At 36.4% G+C, this 16,932-nt stretch overlaps 1 protein-coding gene across 1 annotated transcript in view; it reads right to left on the bottom strand.

The window, feature by feature from the left end:
• Positions 1–16,932, bottom strand: part of LOC121957973 (frizzled-3-like) — a 59,606-nt gene that overhangs the window by 11,639 nt on the left and 31,035 nt on the right. The window contains exons 8-9 of the mRNA XM_042506845.1: positions 15,198–15,346; positions 14,706–14,820 (exon numbers count right to left, since the gene is read on the bottom strand). Coding sequence (XP_042362779.1) covers positions 14,706–14,820; positions 15,198–15,346 — 264 coding nt within the window. The remainder of the gene's footprint in view (positions 1–14,705; positions 14,821–15,197; positions 15,347–16,932) is intronic.

The following is a 16,932-nucleotide window of genomic DNA, read 5'->3' as shown; positions in this document are numbered from 1 at the left end:
TGTCATATTATGGTGTTTTTGACCATTTTTCTAAATTGTTTGTGCTATGGTATGTCTTGGCACGCTATTTAATGCATTTTTAAGCTGTTTCCAGCTTTTTTTGGGACATGTCATTTTTTGACATTTTTGCCATACTATAGCCTTGCTTTTCGGGTGATTTTTCAACATGCCATATGATGGTGTTTTTGACCATTTTCTTAATTGTTTGTGCTATGGCATGTCTTGGCACGCTATTTAATGCATTTTTAAGCTGTTTCCAGCTGTTTTTGGGACATGTCATTTTTTGACATTTTTGCCATACTATAGCCTTGCTTTTCGGGTCATTTTTTCAACATGCCATATTATGGTGTTTTTGACCATTTTCTTAATTGTTTGTACTATGGTATGTGTTGGCACGCCATTTAATGCATTTTTAAGCTGTTTCCAGCTGTTTTTAGAACATGTCTTTTTTTGACATTTTTGCCATACTATAGCCTTGCTTTTCGGGTCATTTTTCAGCATGTCATATTATGGTGTTTTCTGCCTTTTTTTTGCAACTTTTTATGCTATGGCATGTCTTGGCACGCTATTTAATACGTTTTTTAAGCTGTTTCCAGCTGTTTTTGGGACATGTCATTTTTTGACATTTTTTGCCATACTATAGCCTTGCTTTTCGGGTCATTTTTTTCAGCATGTCATATTATGGTGTTTTCTGCTGTTTTCCCCAACATTTTATGCTATGGCATGTCTTGGCAGGCTCTTAAATACATTTTTAAGCAGTTTCCAGCTGTTTTTGGGACATGTCATTTTTTGACATTTTTGCCATACTATAAAAGCCTTGCTTTCGGGTCATTTTTTCAACATGCCATATTATGGTGTTTTTGACCATTTTTCTTAATTGTTTGTGCTATGGTATGTGTTGGCATGCTATTTAATGCATTTTTAAGCTGTTTCCAGCTGTTTTTGGGACATGTCATTTTTTGACATTTTTGCCATACTATAGCCTTGCTTTTCGGGTCATTTTTCAGCATGTCATATTATGGTGTTTTCTGCCTTTTTTTTTTGCAACTTTTTATGCTATGGCATGTCTTGGCACGCTATTAAATGTGTTTTTAAAGCTGTTTCCAGCTGTTTTTTAGAACATGTCATTTTTTTGACATTTTTGCCATACTATAGCCTTGCTTTTCGGGTCATTTTTCAACATGTCATATGATGGTGTTTTTGACCATTTTCTTAATTGTTTGTGCTATGGTATGCTGTCTTGGCACGCTATTTAATGCATTTTTAAGCTGTTTCCAGCTGTTTTTGGGACATGTCATTTTTTGACATTTTTGCCATACTATAGCCTTGCTTCTCGGATCATTTTTTCAACATGTCATATTATGGTGCTTTTTGGCTTTTTTTTGCAATGTTTTATGCTATGGCATGCCTTGGCAGGCTCTTTAATGTGTTTTTTAACTGATTTCAGCTGTTTTGGGACATGTAATTTTTTGACATTTTTGCCATACTATAGCCTTGCTTTTCGGGTCATTTTTTCAGCATGTCATATTATGGTGTTTTCTGCCTTTTTTGGCAACTTTTTATGCTATGGCATGTCTTGGCACGCTATTAAATGTGTTTTTTAAGCTGTTTCCAGCTGTTTTTAGAACATGTCTTTTTTTGACATTTTTGCCATACTATAGCCTTGCTTCTCGGGTCATTTTTTTCGAGGTGTCATATTATGGTGTTTTTGGCTGCTTTTGCAAGGGCTTATTATGCTATGGCATGTCTTGGCAGGCTATTTAATGCAGGAAAAGCTGTTTCCAGCTGTTTTTTGGGACATGTCATTTTTTGACATTTTTGCCATACTATAGCCTTGCTTTTCAGGTGATGTTTTTCAACATGCCATATTAGCAAGGTTTTTGACCATTTCAAATTATTTACATAGTCGATGTTAATGTGCTGGCACACTACTTAATGCATTTTTTTTAAGCTGTTTCCAGCTGTTTTTGGGACATGTCATTTTTTGACATTTTTGCCATACTATAGCCTTGCTTTTCGGTGATTGTTTCAAACATGCCATATTATGGTTGGTATTTTTGGTGGTTTTTTGCAACGTTTTATTCTATGGATGTCTTGGCAGGCTCAATTAAACTCACTGCACTTTTAAGTGTTTCCAGCAGTTTTTTGGGACATGTCATTTTTTGACATTTTTGCCATACTATAGCCTTGCTTCTTGGATCATTTTTTGGAGGCGTCGTATATCTTATGGTTTTTTGGCTGTTTTTAACAAACGTTTTATGCTGTGGCATGTCTTGGCAGGCTCTTTAATGCGTTTTTAAGCTGTTTCCAGCTGTTTTTGGGCATAGGGGAGGGGAAAAAGAATTTTTAATATGGCATGTTGAAAAAAAATCACCCGAAAAGCAAGGCTATAGTATGGCAAAAATGTCAAAAAATGACATGTCCCAAAAACAGCTGGATAAACAGCTTAAAAATTGCATTAAAGAGCCTTCCAAGACATGCCATAGCATAAAATGTTGCAAAAACCACCAAAAACACCATAATATGGCATGTTGAAAAAAAATGACCCGAAAAGCAAGGCTATAGTATGGCAAAATGTCAAAAAATGACATGTCCCAAAAACAGCTGGAAAACAGCTTAAAAACGCATTAAAGAGCCTGCCAAGACATGCCATAGCATAAAAATGTTGCAAAAACTACCAAAAACACCATAATATTGGCATGTTGAAAAAATCACCCGAAAAGCAAGGCTACAGTATGGCAAAAATGTCAAAAATGACTATGTCCCAAAAACAGCTGGAAACAGTTTTAAAACACATTAAAGAGCCTGCCAATACATGCCATAGCATAAAACATTGCAAAATACCACCAAAAACACCATAATATGGCATGTTGAAAAAATGATCCAAGAAGCAAGGCTATAGTATGGCAAAAATGTCAAAAAATGACATGTCCCAAAAACAGCTGGAAACAGCTTAAAAACGCATTAAAATAGCCTGCCAAGACATGCCATAGCATAAAATGTTGCAAAAACTACAAAAAACACCATAATATGGCATGTTGAAAAAATGACCCGAAAAGCAAGGCTATAGTATGGCAAAAATGTCAAAAAATGACATGTCCCAAAAACAGCTGAAAACAGCTTAAAAAACGCATTAAAGAGCCTGCCAAGACATGCCATAGCATAAAATGTTGCAAAAACTACCAAAAACACCATAATATGGCATGTTGAAAAAATCACCCGAAAAGCAAGGCTATAGTATGGCAAAAATGTCAAAAAATGATATGTCCCAAAAAACAGCTGGAAACAGTTTTAAAAACACATTAAAGAGCCTGCCAATACATGCCATAGCAAAAAACATTGCAAAAACCACCAAAAACACCATAATATGACACCTCGAAAAAATGATCCAAGAAGCAAGGCTATAGTATGGCATAAAAAATTCAAAAATGACATGTCCAAAAACAGCTGGAAACAGCTTAAAAATGCATTAAAGAGCCTGCCAAGACATGCCATAGCATAATATGTTTTGCAAAAACCACCAAAAACACCATAATATGGCATGTTGAAAAAATGATCAAGAAGCAAGGCTATAGTATGGCAAAAATGTCAAAAAATGACATGTCCCAAAAACAGCTGAAAACAGCTTAAAAACGCATTAAAAGAGCCTGCCAAGACATGCCTTTTGCCATAGCATAAAATGTTGCAAAAACCACCAAAAACACCATAATATGGCATGTTGAAAAAATGATACCAAGAAGCAAGGCTATAGTATGGCAAAAATAGTCAAAAAATGACATGTCCCAAAAAACTGCTGGAAAACAGCTTAAAAGTGCAGTGAAAGCCTGCCAAGACATGCCCATAGCATAAAACGTTGCAAAAACCACCAAAAACAACGATAATATGGCATGTTGAAAAAATCACCCGAAAAGCAAGGCTATAGTATGGCAAAAATGTCAAAAAATGGCATGTCCCAAAAACAGCGGGAAACAGCTTTAAAATGCATTAAATACCATGCCAACACATACCATGGCATAAATAATTAAGTAAATGGTCAAAAACACCATAATATGGCATGTTGAAAAAATCACCCGAAAAGCAAGGCTATAGCATGGCAAAAATGCTAAAAGATTACATGTCCCAAAAACAGCTGGAAACAGCTTAAAAACGCATTAAAGAGCCTGCCAAGACATGCCATAGCATAAAACGTTGCAAAAACCACCAAAAACACCATAATATGGCATGTTAAAAAACAACCCGAAAAGCAAGGCTATAGTATGGCAAAAATGTCAAAAAATGACATGTCCCAAAAACAGCTGGAAACAGCTTAAAATGCATTAAATAGCCTGCCAAGACATGCCATAGCATAATATGTTGCAAAAACCACGAAAACACCATAATATGGCATGTTAAAAAATGACCCGAAAAGCAAGGCTATAGTATGGCAAAAATGTCAAAAAATGACATGTCCCAAAAACAGCTGAAAACAGTTTAAAACCACATTAAACAGAGTCCTAAGATACGCCATAGCAAAAAATGTGGCAAAAACAGCCAAAAACACCATTATATAGCATGTCCCAAAAACGACCAAAAATTCTAAACTTTAGGCAAAAAATGTCAAAATAAGACATGGCCAAAAAAAAAAAAACAGCTGAAAACAATATGATATAGCATATTTGAACACGTTATTGATACCATAATATGTCGTTAACATAAAATGTTTGCAAAAACTCACCAAAAACACCATAATATGGCATGTTGAAAAAAATCATCCCAAAAGCAAGGCTATAGTATGGCAAAAATGTCAAAACAAATGACATGTCCCAAAACAGCTGGAAACAGCTTAAAAGTGCATTAAATACGTGCCAACACATACCATTTGGCATAAATATATTAAGTAAATGGTTCAAAAACACCATAATATGGCATGTTGAAAAAAATCACCCGAAAAGCAAGGCTATAGTATGGCAAAAAATGTCAAAAAATGATATGTCCAAAAAACAGCTGAAAACAGCTTAAAAACGCATTAAAGATAGCCTGCCAAGACATGCCATAGCATAAAATGTTGCAAAAACCATGGACCAAAAACACCATAATATGGCATGTTGAAAAAAAATGACCCGAAAAGCAAGGCTATAGTATGGCAAAAATGTCAAAAATGACATGTCCCAAAAACAGCTGGAAAACAGCTTAAAAAGCATTAAAGAGCCTGCCAAGACATGCCATAGCATAAAATGTTGCAAAAACCACCAAAAACACCATAATATGGCATGTTGAAAAAATCACCCGAAAAGCAAGGCTATAGTATGGCAAAAATGTCAAAAAATGACATGTCCCAAAAACAGCTGGAAACAGCTTAAAACGCATTAAAGAGCCTGCCAAGACATGCCATAGCATAAAACGTTGCAAAAACCACCAAAAACACCATAATATGGCATGTTGAAAAAATGACCAGAAGCAAGGCTATAGTATGGCAAAAATGTCAAAAAATGACATGTCCAAAAAACAGCTGAAACAGCTTAAAAACGCATTAAAGAGCCTGCCAAGACATGCCATAGCATAAAAATGTTGCAAAAACCACAAAAACACCATAATATGGCATGTTGAAAAAATGACCAAAAGCAAGGCTATAGTATGGCAAAAAATGTCAAAAAATGACATGTCCCAAAAACAGCTGAAAACAGCTTAAAAAAGCATTAAATAGCCTGCCAAGACATACCATAGCATAAAATGTTGCAAAAAAATGGCCAAAAACACCATAATATGGCATGTTGAAAAAATGACCCGAAAAGCAAGGCTATAGTATGGCAAAAATGTCAAAAAATGACATGTCCCAAAAACAGCTGAAAACAGCTTAAAAACGCAGTATAAGAGCCTGCCAAGACATGCCATAGCATAAAACGTTGCAAAAACCACCAAAAACACCATAATATGGCATGTTGAAAAAAAATCACCCGAAAAGCAAGGCTATAGTATGGCAAAAATGTCAAAAAATGACATGTCCCAAAAACAGCTGAAAACAGCTTAAAACATTAAATAGCCTGCCAATACATGCCATAGCATAAAATGTTGCAAAAACCACCAAAAACACGATAATATGGCATGTTGAAAAAATGACCAAAAAGCAAGGCTATAGTATGGCAAAAATGTCAAAAAATGACATGTCCCAAAAACAGCTGGAAAACAGCTTAAAAAACGTGCATTAAATAGCCATGCCAAGACATCCATAGCATAAAAATTTGCAGAAATGGTCAAAAACACCATAATATGCATGTTGAAAAAATCACCCGAAAAGCAAGGCTATAGTATGGCAAAAATGTCAAAAAATGACATGTCCCAAAAACAGCTGAAAAACACCTTAAAAACAGCATTAAATAGGGCCATGCCAAGACATGCCATAACGCATAAAATGTTGCAAAAACCACCAAAAACACCATAATAATGCATGTTTGAAAAAATGACCCGAAAAGCAAGGCTATAGTATGGCAAAAATGTCAAAAAATGACATGTCCCAAAAACAGCTGGAAACAGCTTAAAAACAGCATTAAAGCCTGCCAAGACATGCCATAGCATAAAATGTTGCAAAAAACAATGGCCAAAAAACACCATAATATGGCATGTTGAAAAAATCACCCGAAAAGCAAGGCTATAGTATGGCAAAAATGTCAAAAAATGACATGTCCCAAAAACAGCTGAAAAACAGCTTAAAAGTGCATTAAATACAATGCCAATGACATTGCCATAGCATAAAATGTTGCAAAAAACACAAAAAACACCATAATAAATGCATGTTGAAAAAATCACCAAAAAAGCAAGGCTATAGTATGGCAAAAATGTCAAAAAATGACATGTCCCAAAAACAGCTGAAAAACAGCTTAAAAACGCATAAAGAGCCTGCCAAGACATGCCATAGCATAAAATGTTGCAAAAACCACCAAAAACACCATAATAATGGCATGTTGAAAAAATGATCACCCCGAAAAGCAAGGCTATAGTATGGCAAAAATGTCAAAAAATGACATGTCCCAAAAAACAGCTGGGAAAACACCTTAAAAACAGCATTAAATAGCCTGCCAAGACATTGCCATAGCATAAAATGTTGCAAAATGGTCCACCAAAAACACCATAATAAATGGCATGTTGAAAAAATGACCCGAAAAGCAAGGCTATAGTATGGCAAAAAATGTCAAAAAATGACATGTCCCAAAAACAGCTGAAAACCAGCTTTAAAAACAGCAAGTTAAAGAGCCTGCCAAGACATGCCATAGCATAAAATGTTGCAAAAACCACCAAAAACACCATAATATGGCATGTTGAAAAAAATCACCCGAAAAAGCAAGGCTATAGTATGGCAAAAATGTCAAAAAATGATACATGTCCCAAAAACAGCTGAAAACACTTAAAAAACGCATTAAAATAGCGTGCCAAGACATGCCATAGCATAAAATGTTGCAAAAACCCACCAAAAAACACCATAATATGGCATGTTGAAAAAATCACCCGAAAAGCAAGGCTATAGTATGGCAAAATGTCAAAAAATTATATTTACATGTCCCAAAAACAGCTGAAAACACCTTAAAAACGCATTAAAGATAGCCTGCCAAGACATGCCATATCAGCATAAAAATGTTGCAAAACCCACCAAAAAACACCATAATAATGGGCATGTTGAAAAAAATCACCCGAAAAAGCAAGGCTATAGTATGGCAAAAAATGTCAAAAAATGACATGTCCCAAAAACAGCTGAAAACAGTTTTAAAAACATATTAAAGAGCCTGCCAATACATGCCATAGCATAAAATGTTGCAAAAACCACCAAAAAACACCATAATATGGCATGTTGAAAAAATGATCCAAGAAGCAAGGCTATAGTATGGCAAAAATGTCAAAACATGACATGTCCCAAAAACAGCTGGAAAACAGCTTAAAAGTGCAGTGAAGAGCCTGCCAAGACATGCCATAGAATAAAACGTTGCAAAAAAACCACCAAAAACACGATAATATGGCATGTTGAAAAATCACCCGAAAAGCAAGGCTATAGTATGGCAAAAATGTCAAAAAATGACATGTCCCAAAAACACATGGAAAGAGCTTAAAAACGCATTAAAGAGCCTGCCAAGACATGTCATAGAATAAAACGTTGCAAAAACCACCAAAAACACCACAATATGGCATGTTGAAAAAATGACCCGAAAAGGCAAGGCTATAGTATGGCAAAAATGTCAAAAAATGACATGTCCCAAAAACAGCTGGAAACAGCTTAAAAATGTATTAAATAGCCTGCAAGACATGCCATAGCATAAAATGTTCTGCAAAAAAAACCACCAAAAACACCATAATATGGCATGTTGAAAAAATCACCCGAAAAGCAAGGCTATAGTATGGCAAAAATGTCAAAAAATGACATGTCCCAAAAACAGCTGAAAACACCTTAAAAACGCATTAAAGGGCCTGCCAAGACATGCCATGGCATAAAACGTTGCAAAAAAACCACCACAAAAACACCATAATAATGACACCTTCAAAAAATGACCTGAGAAGCAAGGCTATAGTATGGCAAAAATGTCAAAAAATGACATGTCCCAAAAACAGCAGGAAACAGCTTAAAACGCATTAAAGAGCCTGCCAAGACATGCCATAGCATAAAAACGTTGCAAAAACCACCAAAAACACCATAATATGGCATGTTGAAAAAATGATCCAAGAAGCAAGGCTATAGTATGGCAAAAATGTCAAAAATATGACATGTCCCAAAAACAGCTGGAAACAGCTTAAAAGTGCAGTGAAGAGCTGCCAAGACATGCCCATAGCATAAAACGTTGCAAAAACACCAAAAAACACCATAATATGGCATGTTGAAAAAATCACCCCGAACAGCAAGGCTATAGTATGGCAAAAATTGTCAAAAAAAATGACATGTCCCAAAAAACAGCTGAAAACACCTTAAAAACGCATTAAAAGAGCCTGCCAAGACATGCCATAGCATAAAATGTTGCAAAAACCACCAAAAACACCATAATATGGCATGTTGAAAAAATCACCCGAAAAGCAAGGCTATAGTATGGCAAAAATGTCAAAAAATGACATGTCCCAAAAACAGCTGAAAACACTTAAAAACGCATTAAAGGGCCTGCCAAGACATGCCATGGCATAAAATGTTGCAAAAAACCACCAAAACACCATAATATGGCATGTTGAAAAAATCACCGAAAAGCAAGGCTATAGTATGGCAAAAAATGTCAAAAAATGACATGTCCCAAAAAAACAGCTGGAAACAGCTTAAAAACGCATTAAAAGAGCCATGCCAAGACATGCCATAGCATAAATGTTGCAAAAAACCAAAAACACACCATAATATGGCATGTTGAAAAAAATCACCCGAAAGAAGCAAGGCTATAGTATGGCAAAAAATGTCAAAAAATTGCATGTCCCAAAAACAGCTGGAAACAGCTTAAAAATGCAAATAAGCCTGCCAACACATACCATAGCATAAAAATTAAGTTGCAAAAAACCAAAAAACACCATAATATGGCATGTTGAAAAAATGACCCAAAAGCAAGGCTATAGTATGGCAAAAAATGTCAAAAAATGACATGTCCCAAAAAACAGCTGAAAACAGCTTAAAAATGCATTGAAGAGCCTGCCAAGACATGCCATAGCATAAAACGTTGCAAAAACCACCAAAAACACCATAATATGGCATGTTGAAAAAATCACCCGAAAAGCAAGGCTATAGTATGGCAAAAATGTCAAAAAATGACATGTCCCAAAAACAGCTGAAAACAGCTTAAAAATGCATTAAAGAGCCTGCCAAGACATGCCATAGCATAAAATGTTGCAAAAACCACCAAAAACACCATAATATGGCATGTTGAAAAAAAATGACCCGAAAAGCAAGGCTATAGTATGGCAAAAATGTTAAAAAATGACATGTCCCAAAAACAGCTGAAAACAGCTTAAAAAATGCATTAAATAGCGTGCCAAGACATGCCATAGCATAAAATGTTGAAATGGTCAAAAAAAAACCATAATATGGCATGTTAAAAAACACCCCCGAAAAGCAAGGCTATAGTATGGCAAAAATGTCAAAAAATGACATGTCCCAAAAACAGCTGGAAAAACAGCTCAAAAATGCATTAAATAGCCTGCCAAGACATGCCATAAACAATATGTTGCAAAAACCACAAAAACACCATAATATGGCATGTTGAAAAAATCACACCGAAAAGCAAGGCTATAGTATGGCAAAAATGTCAAAAAATGACATGTCCCAAAAACAGCTGAAAACACCTTAATAACGTATTAAAGTGCCTGCCAAGACATGCCATGGCATAAAAACGTTGCAAAAAAACCACCAAAAACACCATAATATGGCACCTCGAAAAAATGACCCGAGAAGCAAGGCTATAATATGGCAAAAATGTCAAAAAATGACATGTCCCCAAAAACAGCTGAAACAGCGCACAAAAAACACATTAATAGAGCCTGCCAAAGACATGCCATGGCATAAAAATGTTGCAAAAAACCACCAAAAACACCATAATTATTGGCATGTCGAAAAAATCACCCGAGAAGCAAGGCTATAGTATGGCAAAAATGTCAAAAAATGACATGTCCCAAAACAGCTGAAAAACAGCTTAAAAATGCATTGAAGAGCCTGCCAAGACATGTCCATAGGCATAAAACATTGCAAAAACAGCCAAAAACACCATGTATGACACCTCGAAAAAAAGACCCAGAAAAGCAAGGCTATAGTATGGCAAAAATGTCAAAAAATGACATGTCCCAAAAAACTGCTGGAAAACAGCTTATAATGCATTAAATAGCCTGCCAAGACATGCTCATAGCATAAACATGTTGCAAAAAGCCAAAAAACACCATAATATGGCATGTTTAAAAAACGACCCGAAAAGCAAGGCTATAGTATGGCAAAAATGTCAAAAAATGACATGTCCCAAAAACAGCTGAAAACAACTTAAAAATGCATTAAATCGCGTGACAACACATTACCATAGCATAAACAATTAAGAAAATGGTCAAAAACACCATAATATGGCATGTTGAAAAAATCACCCGAAAAGCAAGGCTATAGTATGGCAAAAATGTCAAAAAATGACATGTCCCAAAAACAGCTGGAAAACAGCTCAAAAATGCATTAAATAGCCTGCCAAGACATGCCATGGCATAATATGTTGCAAAAACCACGAAAACACCATAATATGGCATGTTAAAAAACGACCCGAAAAGCAAGGCTATAGTATGGCAAAAATGTCAAAAAATGACATGTCCCAAAAACTGCTGGAAACAGCGCAAAAACACATTAAATAGCCTGCCAAGACATGCCATAAGCATAAAAATGTTGCAAAAAACCACCAAAAACACCATAATATGGCATGTTAAAAAAATCACCCGAAAAGCAAGGCTATAGTATGGCAAAAATGTCAAAAAATGACATGTCCCAAAAAAAACAGCGGGAAACAGCTTAAAAATGCATTAAATACCATGCAACACATACCATGGCATAAATAATTAAGTAAATGGTCAAAAACACCATAAATATGGCATGTTGAAAAAATCACCCGAAAAGCAAGGCTATAGCATGGCAAAAAAATGCTAAAAGATTACATGTCCCAAAAACAGCTGGAAACAGCTTAAAAAAACGCATTAAAGAGCCTGCCAAGACATGCCATAGCATAAAACGTTGCAAAAACCACCAAAAACACCATAATATGGCATGTTAAAAAACAACCCGAAAAGCAAGGCTATAGTATGGCAAAAATGTCAAAAAATGACATGTCCCAAAAAACAGCTGGAAACAGCTTAAAATGCATTAAATAGCCTGCCAAGACATGCCATAGCATAATATGTTGCAAAAACACGAAAAACACCATAATATGGCATGTTAAAAAATGACCGAAAAGCAAGGCTATAGTAATGGCAAAAATGTCAAAAAATGACATGTCCCAAAAAAACAGCTGAAACAGTTTAAAACCACATTAAAACAGAGTCCTAAGATACGCCATAGCAAAAAATGTGGCAAAAACAGCCAAAAACACCTTATTATATAGCATGTCCCAAAAACGACCAAAAATTCTAAACTTTAGGCAAAAAATGTCAAAATAAGACATGGCCAAAAAAAAAAAAACAGCTGAAGAACATCCCATACCACAAAGTTTCAAGCCATTTGAACACGTTATTGATACCATAGTATGTCGTTAAAAATTGTACCAAAAAGTCATACAATATCATATCGTTCAAAATGGCTTGAAACTTTGTGCTATGGGATGTTCTTTAAAATATTTTTTGATCCCTCGGGTCACATTGTTTCCATGATCTTTGTTTTTTTGTTTTCTGCCAGTGCCATTTCTCCTTTCCTTTTGTGTGTGTGTGTGTTCTGATCTGTCCCTGTGTGAGCAGGTGTTATGAGGCAGGGGATGTGCTGGGATCGGCTGCTACAGGACTGGCTCATCTTGATTCAGAGGTCTTTTTAAACCCATTATGCCTGAGGACTTCCCCTTCACTCCTTCTCTTCAATCAGAGCCACCAGGTGTATGTGTAAGGTTTATGATTTTGTGCTTTGTTAGTAAGTGTGTGTGATGCCTGTAAATATGCGTTTTTTGTAAATTGTTCAAAATTGTAAATATTTGAGCACATGTTGCAGTTTTCAAGAGTAGGTAGCCATATGTTTATGGAATGCTTTCTGCTGTTTTACATTTCAGGGGCTTGTCTTGTCTTCGATATTTGTTTTTATTGTTAGTTGAGCCTCAGGTTGTAGTGTATTTTTGTTTGTTGTGTTTGGGTAATAAACTGCATCATGGTTTTTGATAACTACTGTGAATGAGTTTTTCTTGGGATTGGGAGAGTGGAGATGTCAAATACATGCATGTCCCAGTGACATGACCGAAAACGTCTTAGTATAGTATGCACAAAAAATGGCAAAATATGACATGTCCCAAAAACTGCTGAAAACTGCATCAAATAGCATACCAAGACTCACCATAGTATAGATTGTTGCAAAAACGCCCTAATATGGCATGTCGAAAGAAATGACCAAAATGCAATACTATAGAATGGTGAGAAATGTAAAGATATGACACGTCCTAAAAACAGCTGAAAATCATATAAAATAGCATGCCGAGAAAGGCCATAGCATAGAATGTTGCAAAAAGGGTCAAAAGCACCATAATATGGCACACTGAAAAAATGACCCAAAAAGCAATGCTATAGTATGGCAAAAAATGAAATGTACCAAAAACACCTGAAAACAGTTTAAAACCGCATAAAACAGTGTACCAGGACATGCAACAGCATTAAATGTTGCAAAAATAGTCAAAAGCACCATAATATGAAAAAATGCCCAAAAAGCAAGGCTATAGTATGGCAAGAATGGCAAAAAATGATTTAACTGAAAAACACCTAAAAATAGTTTAAAAACCGCATTAAATGGCCTGCTGCGACACACAACAGCATGGACAATTGCAAAAATGGACAAAAACACCATAATATGGCACGTCGAAAAAATGACCCAAAAAGCAAGGCTATAGTATGGCAAAAATCTAAAAAAATGACATGTCCCAAAAACACCTGAAAATGGTTTAAATCAGCATTAAATAGCATGCCAAGACATGCGGTGGCATAGACAATTGCAAAAATGGTCAAAGACACCAAAATATAACATGTTGAAAAAATGACCCAAAAAGCAAGGCTATAGTATGGCCTATAGTAGTACATGTCCCAAAAACAACTGAAAACAGCATAAAAACACATTAAATAGCATGCCAAGACACGTCATAGCATAAAATGTTGCAAAAACAGCCAAAAACACCATAATATGGCACGTCGAAAAAATGACCCGAAAAGCAAGGCTATAGTATGGCAAAAATGGCAAAAAATGGCATGTCCCAAAAACAACTGAAAACAGCTTAAATATGCATTAAATAGCGTGTCAAGACATGCCATAGCAAAAAATGCTGCAAAAATGGTCAAAAACACCATAATATGGCATGTTGAAAAAATATGCTATGGCATGCCAAGACACGCCATGGCATAGAAAATTGCAAAACTGGTCAAAAACACCATTATATGGCATGTTGAAAAAATGGCCCAAAAAGCAAGGCTATAGTAAGGCAAAAATGTCAAATGGCATGTCCTGAAAACAGCTGAAAATAGTTGAAAAACGCATTAAATAAACAAATTATGCCATAAAAAGTCTGAAACCTCATAGAATCGTATGACATAAGAAATCATAAAAACATCATAGCATAGTATGTAGGGTGTTGATGTCACAGACAGGCAAGAAGAATATGTAAACAGCAGAAAGCCGCAGGAAAAGAGGTCTTTGAAAACTTTTCTGAGATGTAATCTCTACATATATATATAAATACTTATCTAGTCCCTCTGTCAAACTTGGCGCAGATGTATTTGTATTGGTATTTTAGCGCTGCTTAGTTGGAGACGGACAGTAATTTGTTAGGATTCATCATTGCATCTTGCCAGTTAAGGAGCTGAAATTACCCCGTTCCTTGTTGTGTTTCTATCAAGGATGATCGGAGCCGGAGTTAATAAATACCTGTGTCTACTGCTGTCATTTGACCCAGGTGTGTATGCCAATCATACACATTTTCATTGCATTAAAAAGCCAGAGGTTAGCGAGTGCAGGCAGATTTTTTGTGAGGCTTTAATACAATTATTTGCTGCTATCATCACCCCTGGGTTTGTAGTCCTACCTGAGTTGATGTTCCTCTGGACTTCCGAACGATAGGGGTGTTGGGTTCGCGCAGCAGAGACTGGGCAAAATCTGGCTGCTCCTGCAGCACCTGACGAGACTCATTCACCCCACTGCTGCAAAGAGAGGAGGGTAAGTGAGGGCAGGAGTGAGAGGTTCAAGATTGAGACGAGGGGAAGGTATAGGAGAAATATTTAAGTAGATAGAGACTTTAAGGGGACGGCAGAGGGAGGAATGCAAACATCTGATTACTGCTGGTTACTACAGCTACTGGTTCATATGTCTGAATAAGTATCATAGGGATATTAAATTTTAAGATACCAAATTTTATCTCATAGCATAATTAAATATGATGTTCATGTGCTCTCATAAACGTGTTTTAATTCTATTCTTGGGGGAAAAAATGGCCTAATAAGCATTACCACAAAATTATATAAGGGTCAAAACCATCAGGCTAAAAAACAAATTAAAATCATCTGATCTCTCCTCTTACTCTTTGCGCCTGCGTCCATGCAGGAAGCTGGCCCATTCAAAGCAGGTCTTCTTGCTGCCCACCCAGAAAACAGAGGGGATCCCCACCACCAACATCATCAGATATTTAATTAGAAACAAAACCATGGCTGGCCGGCTCGTCTGCTCCACCTAAAGAGAACAGAAATAATAACTATTAAGTCAAACAATCAAGACAAGAAGTAATGTTGAAATACAGCCTGAACTGCATTAGAGTTAGAGGAAGGGAAAATAACTTATTCTTAAGTGCAGGTCTAACATTTCTTTAACAGCAACGCAGTTAAGATACATAAAATGCGCAGGATGCTTCTGAAACTCCTCGCACATTAAATGGAGCAAAAGAATCCAGCAGTGGCACGTGTTTTTTGCCCAGTCAGTCAGTTTGAATGATAGAAGAGGGGAGGTACTCCTAGAAAAACCCAGCTGCTTCAGCAGCTGCACTGAAGCAGCTGCTTTCTCCTCAGCTTGTCTTGAACTCAAATGCAGGATATAATGTCTCCCACCAGATGGCAGGAGTTCACAGACTGAGAGCTTACAAAACTGTTGAGTTTTAAAACAAAGAGACTTTTGCGATCACACGGACATCTAACAGTGAAAACTGGTTAAAAAAAAAATAGTAATAATAATTAAAAACTGAAGACTGGGCAGTGGTTACATACATGATACAGTATTTAAACTGTTGTGTACAACTAACTTTCCCATTTGAATTAAGATTATATTGTAGTAATGATGCTCTTAAAAAAGCATTTCAACATTCACAGCATTTCCTAAAGACTACTTGTGGGGACTTTTAGTAAGCTTTTCTTGCTTTTGAAAGGGGAAACAGATATGTATTAATTAGCTTTAGCCTGTCTTCCCCAGGCTAAGATTAAGTGTCTCAGATTTAGGTTCTGAGACAAAACAAGAAGCCTTCAGTGAATAACCACGCATGCACACACACACAAATGAAGTCACTTGAACTTGAACAATGGCAACAGAATCTTCGATTATCCAAAAACATGCAACTGAACCCTCGAACACATTTGCACGCAGGAACACCCTAGGGTTAAGATCAAATATCACATAGCAATATTGAAATTCCAGAGCCACAATAGGATGTAAAGGGAGTCTCTCTCTCTCTCTCTCTCTCTCTCACACACACACACACACACACACACACACACGCAGGCAGCTACAGACTCATGCATGCACACATACACTAACAAGTAACATAAGCACTTGCACCTGCCTTCACCCCGTCTCATATAGTCTGTCAGTCACAAATTAGCTGACACTTTTCTATTATAAAACCACTGTAACAGCACTCAGCAGAATGATGGAAACATAAACAAACTTTCAAAGTTTCATTATCTAATTATTTATGTGTGAAATTAATTAAAAGGTTGTGTTGCCTTGCTTGTATGCAGTGGTGTGTTGTTCTCCATTGTGCACGTTTATTTACTTATTAATTTAGTACCAGACGGTGTAAAACACCCCACTCCCTCCACTCTTCACAACCACTACAAAGCCGTCATAGATAACAGGCAGCAGAGCATGACTGAGCCGGCCCTGAGAGAGAGAAAGAGATACACACAGAGAGTGAGAGGGGTAGAAGGGAAAGACTGACTGAGAGGTTGAAAGACATAAGTGTGTGAGAACCAGCAGAGAAAGACAAAGAGAGAGAAACCCAGATAGCTGTATTAGGTGAGCTAATGATGCATACTGGCTCTGCTCCCTCC

The sequence above is a fragment of the Plectropomus leopardus genome, chromosome 1 (genome assembly GCF_008729295.1).
Source record: "Plectropomus leopardus isolate mb chromosome 1, YSFRI_Pleo_2.0, whole genome shotgun sequence".
Classification (NCBI taxonomy): Eukaryota; Metazoa; Chordata; class Actinopteri; order Perciformes; family Serranidae; genus Plectropomus; species Plectropomus leopardus.
Note: the sequence above shows the minus strand (reverse complement) of the source record. Positions and strands in the feature narration are given on the sequence as shown.